Source organism: Anopheles aquasalis, chromosome 2, assembly GCF_943734665.1.
Source record: "Anopheles aquasalis chromosome 2, idAnoAquaMG_Q_19, whole genome shotgun sequence".
NCBI lineage: Eukaryota > Metazoa > Arthropoda > Insecta > Diptera > Culicidae > Anopheles > Anopheles aquasalis.
The window spans coordinates 72,753,147-72,763,146 of NC_064877.1; the positions used below are offsets into that span (position 1 = coordinate 72,753,147).

The 10,000-nt window shown below is 47.6% G+C and overlaps 2 protein-coding genes across 3 annotated transcripts in view; one reads left to right on the plus strand and one right to left on the minus strand.

Annotated features, from left to right (window-relative positions):
- The window catches only part of LOC126571128 (ATP-dependent zinc metalloprotease YME1L), a 3,397-nt gene extending 2,560 nt beyond the window's left edge, over nucleotides 1–837 (minus strand). For both annotated transcript variants that reach the window (XM_050229410.1, XM_050229409.1), the window contains exons 1-2: nucleotides 669–837; nucleotides 1–540 (exon numbers count right to left, since the gene is read on the minus strand). The exon at nucleotides 1–540 is cut by the window's left edge and continues 22 nt beyond it. In XM_050229410.1, coding sequence (XP_050085367.1) covers nucleotides 1–540; nucleotides 669–695 — 567 coding nt within the window. In that variant the 5' untranslated portion in view covers nucleotides 696–837. The remainder of the gene's footprint in view (nucleotides 541–668) is intronic.
- Nucleotides 838–985: 148 nt separating this feature from the next.
- The window catches only part of LOC126571127 (protein MON2 homolog), a 17,234-nt gene continuing 8,219 nt past the window's right edge, over nucleotides 986–10,000 (plus strand). Inside the window, exon 1 of the mRNA XM_050229408.1 lies at nucleotides 986–1,768. Within this exon, the coding sequence (XP_050085365.1) occupies nucleotides 1,649–1,768 (120 nt within the window). The 5' untranslated portion in view covers nucleotides 986–1,648. The remainder of the gene's footprint in view (nucleotides 1,769–10,000) is intronic.

Consider the following 10,000-nt stretch of genomic DNA (forward strand, 5'->3'; position numbering starts at 1 on the left):
GTAGAGTGCCGGATTGCGCTTCATTTCGGCGCTTATCGATCGAACCGTCTTGAAGCCGCGCTGCTGCGCGAAGCTTGTGCTCGTATGATGGAGCAGTAAACCTCGCGCAAGCTTCTGGACCGCTTCGCCGTTGAAGAACAGTTTCTCCTGACATGCTGCCACCGGATGCCGACCTTTTTTCACTCGTGGCGTAACATTCAAACTCCATGGAGCTCCCGTTTCCCGTATGCTACCGAGTAGCTCCACCTGACTGAAATGCTTCAGCAGATTGCGCTCGAGCCGGCGGGGAAGCTTCAACCGGTAGAGCTCTTCCGCCGGTACCGTATTCGCCGAAGCGGTCGCCGTGCTCCGGAAGGCATCGGTGTAAAGATTGACCAACGATTGCTTCAAGCGGGGCACAAACTCTTGCTGAGCGAGCTGAGATATCGTCTCCTTTCCCTGATTTTGCTGCTGCTGATGATGGTGGTGGTGCTTTTGTTGCTTCTTGAAGACGGCGCTCCCATGTCGGGGTGTGATTTGCGACAGATGAAACAGTATTTGCTGAAAGCAGTCGATGAAGGGGTGATCAATCGATGGACTCGTGTTGCGAAATTACGCCACGACCTCTGGCGAGCCGCGATCTGCTGCGCCCGTGTCCTCTCGCTGCACTTCTCGTTGTTGGTACTTACGTGCTGATGTGTGTTTACCGTAAACATTCTAGAACACTATTGCTCTGGAGCGCCGAACTAGCTGCCGCTGACGACGAGGAATGATGCAATAGGTGTGCGACGGTTTTGTGGGTTTAGCGTTCAGTAAAGGTTGATTTTTCGTCACTTTTTTCACACAATTCCACAACGATTTGTGAACTCCTTCGTGGTGTGCGTGTTCTTGCGTTCGCGGAGCGCAGAAGCGACCAGTATAAACCGACGGAGTAAAATTGCAATCGTTGTGCCACTGTTTTTCACCACGCCCTTGCTACTTTTGGTGTTCTTTCTGGCCGGAAAATCGGGATTTGGTTCGTGAAAAACTTGTGTCCGCACGAATCCGAGCCCTTATTACGATAGTTTACTCCAAGTGAAACGCGCCGTTCGTGAGGAGTACGATCCGCCAGCTCGGTTACTCGGATTCCTGTGTGGTCTGGCCTACCGCGTCGCTCGTTTCCGGTTGGTTCCCCGGAGGTTCCGCCCGCGGGGGTTTTTCCGGTGTGCAACGTCGGCAGCTTTATCATTCGGGTGGAAAAGTGCAACAACACCAAAGGTGCATCCCCTGAGCGCAGCAGCCAGGTGCATGTTTGTCTGAGAAGGTGGAAGATCGTGTAGTAACACCCTCGCAGTGGCGCAGTAAACAAGCTCCCACCCACCGTTCCTCAGCTTGGTTCCTCGTAGTGCGGCCAGAACCAGGCCGAGGGATGTTTGTTTTCGTGCGCCGCAGTCTGCGGAGATGGGAAGATGCCAACGAAGGTTAACTCCGTGCTTCTGGGTAGTGAATAACGAAGAATCATAAGCAGGTCACTTACGTAAGGTACGCCAGCGTGTAAAGTGTGCAACGCCCGTGAAACAGTGTACAATACAGCCCGTCAGGAAGGAGAAGAGTTACCGCAACCGTTGCCGCCGTCGCCCCCGCCGCCACCAAACGCGCACCTGCTGGCCAACTCCCGGACTGCCTCGCCATGTCGTTTGTCAGCGGAACGACCGACACCGAGGCGGCCCAAAAGTTTCTCGAGGTGCTGCAGAACGATTTTCGCAATCTATCGCTGGAAACGAAGAAGAAATATCCCCAAATCAAAGAGGTAAGTGGTGGTGGTGGTGGTGGTGGGAGGGGATGGAAATCCATCGAGACTATTTTTATTTTCTAGAATCATCCCGTGGCCATCGCTGGTCAACTGGAGCGGGAAAACAAATGGCAGTACGTGTTACATCGTGCGAGGAAGAAAAATGGAAATACCACTAGCATATGGGGGAGGAAGAGTGGGCGGAATCGTCGGCGCACCCAACGAAGGGTGCCCCCAGCTTAGCATAGACCACATTTATCAGCGATCAAATCGACAGAGAGAGAGAGAGAAGGCCACGTCTTCGAGCCTCCTCAAAGGCAACGAATACTCTTCGATCCATTATTAATCATTGAAACACGACACTTGTGTAAACTGATAAAATGATAGCACGCGTCCCACTCTTGAGTGTTGCGCTGCGCCAGGAGCTGTGTTCCGTGGCTCGAAAGGTGCCTGGAAGACGGAAATTCATTATTTAATTTTACGACTATCGAAGGTAAACTAATTCTCTTTCGTGCAAATATTATGCCAATTTCAAATGCTTTTAAAACTTTTGAAATATCGAAAGAGATCAAATACATTTTTTATTATGATGTTGCCATCCCTGATGGGCCACAAAACCCACTTCAGCTCAAGTGCATCGCATTTCAACAAAGTAGCCATGGCACGGAGCCGGAGCCTGCTATCGGTGCTCTCGGTGCAGAGCTAAACGCAACATTCTCCGCAACGGATAAGGGGAAATTTATCGCGTGTCTGTATCAACATTGATGATAGCTGGGAGACAAACAGAACGCGATAGTCGATTGACTAAATTTACGACTCCCACGCTTCATGTCCTTTTTTGGCCGAATCCCTCTTCGCACCGTCGACGGATGTCAGCACCCGCCTTAAATCATTTGTGCAAATTTGCTTTTCACCCGCAACTCGGAACCGGAGAGTCTCCCGAAATCCTCCACCGACCTGTGTTCCCGCAGGTTCATTGGATGATGGTTAATTTTTATCATTATGTCAGCCAGAGCTCCAGTAGCGGATCCTGGGTGTTATCGTGAATGATGGTGGATCACTTCACAGGCGGGTCTCGGTTGTGGCGTACCGCCCGGCAAACCGGATGAATTTTAATCGAATTTAATATTACGCTAAGCGAGAGTGTTGCAAAGCCTGCGACAACGACGGACGAGGCCGATTCTACCGACCGTTTAGCCATTCGCCTTCTGAATGTAGCGCGCCCGGTTAATTAAAATGATTATTTCTGTTAAAATATTTACCATTTCATTCACTGCCACTGCATGCAGTGCGGACAATGAGAGAGCCTGGCGTATGTTGTGCGCCATAGTTGGCGCTGGATCGCTGGACACAGTAACCGTTGGCAGCTGTAAAATGGTGCTTACCAAAAGGGTCAGTATCGGGACGGTGAAAGGGGCTGCTGTAGACGGAGGTGGTGGGTTTGAAAATAGTAAGAACATTGTTGCGGATTATAAATTAGATTAACCGAAACCCTCCGACCTGTTTTAGGCTACTCTCGCTCGGGACACCCGTTGCTCGCACAAAGCCACCCCGGCCTGGCCTGGTAGCAGCTGTTATTCCCTTGGCTCGGCAGCTCACCGAAAACACACCCTTTTGGCAGTTTTACTAAATTAGTCTAGCATCTACTAGTTGGCAGGCCGGCCGGCAGCCTTGTGGGATCCTATACAGTAGGGATCGCCGGCCGCTAACAAAACAACGGCGCTAGCAACGGGTGGACGATAATGCTGAGGACGCGGTCAGGACGGGATAATTTGCCGACCTACGCGGTGAACCCCCGGGCTATCTGATTCAATATTTATCCATGAAATTGGCAACCGGACATTCGCTCTTTACTAGTGGGTGGTTATTTTGAAATTTGAACAAACTCAGCTAAATATGAACACAACCCTATTAACGCTCGGTGCGCGACGCTATGCTGAATGTCACATATGATTTGCATTCCCATGGGAGTGCTCTTACCATCGACCAGCCCAAAAATGGGCCGCTTAATTGATCGAAATAACATTGGCTCGAAAGTTGTGTCCCCGAAACTCTTCCATCTGCATCGTTGTAATGTAATAACTCTGCAGCTACCAGTGGCAGTGGGGCATGCCGCATACAGATCACTGGCGATTGTAGCATGTGGCTGTATGTGTGTGTGGTTCGTCTACAATTTAATTATAATTAATTATTCAAATACTTTGCTAAATGGTGGTGGAGTGTAGCACTTGTTGGAGAAAGTTCTTCTCCTTCGTGCCACCATTATCAATGGGCACGAACTTCGCTGCGATAGGCTGTGGAGCAAAGCGCTGGACGTTGGAACGAACAGCGTGACATCCTTGTTATGCCCCCTCAGAGTTGCTCGCTTTCACTATTCGGCCACAGGACACGGTTGTAAAGTCATTGAAAGTTTAATTGCCAACCGGAACCATGAGCGGCCATTAGCTGCAAACTGTTTGGTAGGTTAGCTGTTGGCCAGCAGGAAAGTGTGTAGTTTTCTGTGGCATACTATGCGATGTTATGCCGAAGGAAAACCCCTCCGCTCCCGGTCGAAAGTGCAAAACTAGGGAACGGTTTCCGGTTGCCTTTCCATTGCACACTTTGACCATTCTTTCGGATTGCGACATCCGCTACACCATCTATTGAGGTTCAGAATCTTAAAAGCTTTACTGGACTGTGGGCTTCCGTTGGCAACCGGTCGGTATGCCGGCCGCCCGGCGTTGGGAAAGCTAAGGAAAACCACAAACACGCTGTATACGTGGCGAAAGACACGTTTTAGGGAAGTGAAAAATACCGATAAACCACAAAATAAATAGAAAAACGTCTGGCCCGACGAACCGACAGACCGAACGACCGAAACATCGATAAAAGGCCCCACAATGTGTAGAGATAGAGAGTAAGGAGAGGGGCTCGGTTTCATCCCCCGCTCCGTCATCCGTTTTATTTAATCAGATCTGTGATTCCCCGTGGTTGGCAATATTATTTCTTGCTTCGCTGCCATCATCACCGTTCCCTTCCGCTGCCTACGGAAGTCAAAAATCCTTTCCAAGTCTTTCCGAGTGGCAGCGCGAAACCAAAACCAAGCGACACTAAGCAGACCACCGAACCCGATCTTCGGCGTCCGTGTTGGTGGATGATTTTTGTTGTTTCTTCGTTAAGGGTCACCACTTCCCGTCCACCGACGGGAATGAACTGAGTGCAAATGCCACGTCATTCCCTCTCTGGCTCCGATGTTTTCCATCAGAACCGGCCTGACAGGACGAAGGACGACGATGCGATTGTCTGCAGTCGTTGCTCATCCTTTTACATGGTGGTGCTCCGCCTTGCGACGATTCAACAAACTTCCAGCCATAAAGGTGGTGTAGGTGGGAAGCACATGTGCCACCCCCTCCCTAAAAACCGTTGCTCCAATAAAAATCTTGTTTCCACCAACATGTTTTTCGTCAAATGGAAAAGTGGGTCCTCGCTCGATGGATTGCGGTTTGATTGGACGCTTTTTTGCGGGGTCGTTTGTTTCTCTTTTCGGTTTCAATTCTTCTACAACCAGATCTTACCGATCTAGATGAGCAAGGCTCATCGTCCAACATGAAAAAAGGGTTCAGCTCGTCGTGATCTGATTTACATGGTTTGGCTTTTTGCTAAGCGGAACGCATAATTAGTTGCTCCGATGGTTTGCCATACTGGAGGAACAAGCAGAGGAGGAGGAAGGGCGCACAGTGATGGTGACAATGATGGAATGGTTATCAACGGTGGGGCGACCCGGTGATGATGTTTGCCTTATGACCTTAATCCTTTGGTGAAAATGTTGATCCATGTTACTGATGACCGACGGGGTAGGGTGCGTACGAGTGTCTCTGTGTGGGATGAGGATTTGATTTTGAATTTTTGATGATCTGTTTGCGGAGCGTCGTAAGGTGATAAATTGACTTAGATACCAAAACCTGTGTTTCACTGACATATACAGCTATGATTCGCGAAGAATATTTTTTTCAATTTTATCCTCCTTTACAATTCCTCAACATCGACTTTGTGCATTCAGTTTTAATTTTAGGATTAAAAAGTATCGTATGATCGTTGTGTTAACTCTAGAGAAACACAACTTAATCCTTGTTTAATCAACTGTTGTGTAATATTAATCGGAACGCTTTTCCATATCATTGCATAAAAAAATGGCCGTGAAAACGTGCGATGATTAAATATTAAATCTATGAATATATATTGGTTCGCTCATTAAAAAGGAAGATGTTTCGGATGTTTAAAAATTCACCATCCACTATGCATAATGCTTTACGACAGCCCAGAGCAACGTGAGACCGGCGGGACATGGCGGGTTTTTGGATGTGGGTTTCCCTCATTTAAAAAAAACCCCTCCCCGTGGATGTACTAATTACACGATCCCGCAAAACCGCACATATGTGGCAATTATTACATCGCCAGATAATCCAATGAGCCCCACCATCTGCCAACTATCTGTCATCATTCGTTTGGTTGGCTTAAACATGGGTAAACCCTTTTATCATAACACCGCTCCGTGGTACCAGGGCACAAAACCGAGCGACAACACCAATGCCCATGTTTGTCATGATTCAAAATCGCTCATTTTGTCGCTCCGCTCCTCTCCTGCTGTACAGTGTTGTGGTCGGGCAAAGGAGCGAACCACCAAACCACTGGCCTTGCCGGTTGTCGATGGTAAATGTGGCGAGACACGGGTCCAGTACGGGCCCCTGGTCTCGCCGAATCTAATCCACAGTTGTGCATCGTAGCTGATGGCACTGCGTGCCCAGCGGTCGTAAAGCATCCCGTAGACGTGTGGGCATTTAATTATTAGACGACACCAGACCAGGCAACCGGCAGCGATACCGGTCCGGTCTGAGCAGTCGAGCCGAGGCCACACCACCGGATGGCCGGTATCCCGATAGTAGCGCTGCCCGTGTTTGGCAACATAAGCGTGATAAGCACACCGGAGGAGGCACTGGAATCTACCGCAGGAATTTGTGGGCTCTTACTTTGTCGCTTCGGAACGTCCCCGTTCCGTTTCCTGCGTTAGTTGTTGGTGCAGGATCGGGGAAGGATTTTATGAATCACGGAAACGATTATGATATCAACCCCGTAGCACCGTCCATTGTTACGCCCGCTCCGGCCCATTGTTGTGAACGGGGAACGATTTAATGGAACATTGCAACAATCGTTCTAACCCGGTCCCGGTCCCGGTCCCGGTCGTCGCTTTGTTTCGGTGGGCGAGAAAATGAGAAAAGTTGTACGGAATTAATTAAAATTTTCCTCGAAACCAATGGCTATTTTCTCGGGGAAAGGTGTGTTTTTCGCTTTCGCCATCGGAATGTGCGCCACAAAATGGCTTTTTGGGAGGTTCGGTGTAAATCGTTCAACAAGCATTGTGGAATCGATTCCGGTGATAAAAGGTGTTATGAAGGTATCACAACGAAAGATATCAAGTGCCTTGTTCGTTTCATCACTTCAGCTTCAAAAATCTTATAGCTCGTCCTGTATGCTGGTTTATACGTTGGGACAAATACAAATTAATGTTCTTGTATATTTTACTTAATCACTTGCAGCGGAAAGCGAAACCACCTAAGAATGATGAACGTAAATGCGAATGCTGTAATAAGCTTTGTAGCTGGCGTTTAAAGCATCATTACTCGGTCGTAACGTAACGTCTTGAATAGCGCGTACATGAGTGGAAACGGATGCTGGGGATGCATGATGTGTTTCCGGGCATCATTTCGCCTCCCTCCAAACCATTCTACTTCGTCGTTTGTGCGCGAAGAAGTAATTACTTCAAATGCACCCAACCGTGCCATGCCGTGCCGTGCTGTGGTGTGCTTTACTCCTAAAGGCCCTCCGTACCGTACATCATGAGCACGTAAATTAGGTTCTACTGTACCGTGCCAAGTGGCAACGGAAGCCGATGTAAGGAAGGAACACCATGCTTCTAACAGGGGGCACTAAATTCGTTTTCTTTCGCTTGTCGTAACAAATTTCGTTAGCGAGTCTTGCCGGAAAATGTATTGTTTTTCACTAGAGAGTTCCATGACCTGAGTTTCCATGAAGTTTTTCTCTCAAAAAAAAAGGGCTCGACCCCTGGCAAGAAACTGATCCTCGCGCATTACTTATCGCTAAAGATTGCACCAATAGAAAGGGGGCGTGTGTGTTTTGAATCTTAAATAATTGATTAAATGTGACTACGTTATGCCGTATGTGTGTGGGTGTGTTGACAATTGTGATTGGAAAATGTGCAAATTTGCTCTTCACTTCAGGAAATACTACCCCCCTTGTAGGAAGCCTCGCCTGCCACCTAAAGGATGGAGAGGAAATGTGGTAGAAATCAGTTCTGTTCCATCGGTTCCTTCGGGGGCCTAATGCCTTGAAGTGGGTTGGCTCAAGTGGTGAAGCAATTAAATGCCTCCAAATACCACTACCGTTGCTTGGGTGGCAGGAGCCTAATGAATTGCGATTACCATTAGCATCCGGCCGGGACGCTCGCTGGACCCAATGGAGGATGGCGGATGTTTTGTCGTGAAGACGCGTGAAACGTGATCATACATTAATCGCTGACTGAATTAATCATATCCGTGAGTTTGCTGGCGCTTCCGCTACCGTTATCCTCAATGACGGCGGGGGGGAATATTATGTGTAATCGGGATTGCGTCGCGGTCCCGCGTCGGGAACGGTGTCCTTAATATGTTTATCTTGCGGAAGACTCATACACGCGTGTAACGCGCCCAATCTTAATGGGTGTTTGTTGAGTTAATACTGTTTGCTTGTTTTTGAACGGGTAGGTTTCTCCGTGCCCCGCGGTGTTGTTGTTGTTGTTACTGCAAAGGGATTAGATCTTTCCTATCGTTGGGGGCGATGTGTCTGCGTGTTGAAATCGATCGAAATAACACGTGCCTCATTTGTGCTTTACGTCTGGAACGACGAAGGTGTGCAGCCCGTTCCAAGACGTTCTGTCCTTTTGGTAGACATTACTGTAAGGTATGCATTTTGTATCGTCATAAATTCAGAATTTATGATCCAACCCTTACTACTACTACTACCTCCGGTGGACCTTTTGTGTGGGAAGTTGCTGCACCATATGGCTTCGGCATTGAACAGAATGAATTTATAAGCAAAACCCTTGCACCCTCATCCCCTCCCCGAGGATGCATTTTCACCGGTTTCGTGCAGCCGAGAATCGAGGATGGAAATGTCCGGTTGGAGAATAATTGCCATCTCTTCCGGAATGGTGGAATCTTTCGCCTGGGACGAAGCGAATACAGAGGGAATGCGGAATGCATCATCATCATCATCATCGTATTTGTCATGGCTTTCGCTCGATTTACTCTTCCATCGAAATCCCTGGTGCAATCCGTTTGGCAGTAGAGCAACACCCTCGGCTCGACGGGTTAGTGCTCATCGAATACGTTTGCATGGAGGCGGGAGTGTCCACAAAAATACGGTGCAATTTATGACCGCATGGTTCTTTGCTCTTTGACGCGCGTGGTCTGGTTGGGAATTTGCGGAAGTTAATTGAATAATGGATCAACGGTGCGTACGAAACAAATTGTTCCTAGGCGTTGCATCGCCGGTGTGCGACCATGTTGCCGAAACCGAAAACACTTTCTGTCGGTTGACAAACTGTGGAAGGGCGGTGGGTTCGTTTGTGTGCGCCCTGGCGCTGTTGTGATGTATTTAAATGTTCAAAGACACTGTGCTCGTTCACAGTTATAATTGTGTTGAGAAAAATCCTCAAATTCTATATCGAATGTTAACACAATGTGACTCAGTTTCTTTCAATGGTAATGATCATAAAAACCTTTGGCAGTTCAATAGTTTTAATAGTGCTCCTAATCTACATTAGAGTTGGACTATATTATGATACAAAAATATATGCTTGGAATATTTTTTTATCAAAAAACAAGCTTAGTGGAAGACAAAGTAGATAAAAGGAACACCAGACAGATACTTAATGATAATAATTAACTGTTTAAATTTTAAAAATCCCATGAAGTTTGTTAAACATATTGCTCCATGGAAAATGTAATGCACCTACGATACAACAAATTAATTCCAATAGTAGTGTAAAAAGTGTACCTACACAATTTAGCACTTATCGCCTCAACAAACTCATCATAAATAAAACTTTTCTAATTCATGCATCACACATTCCTATTGCGCCTTTGCATTCCTTATCATGATTTAACATAGAACGTACATCGCACATGACATGGAATTATAGCATCATGAAAAGGC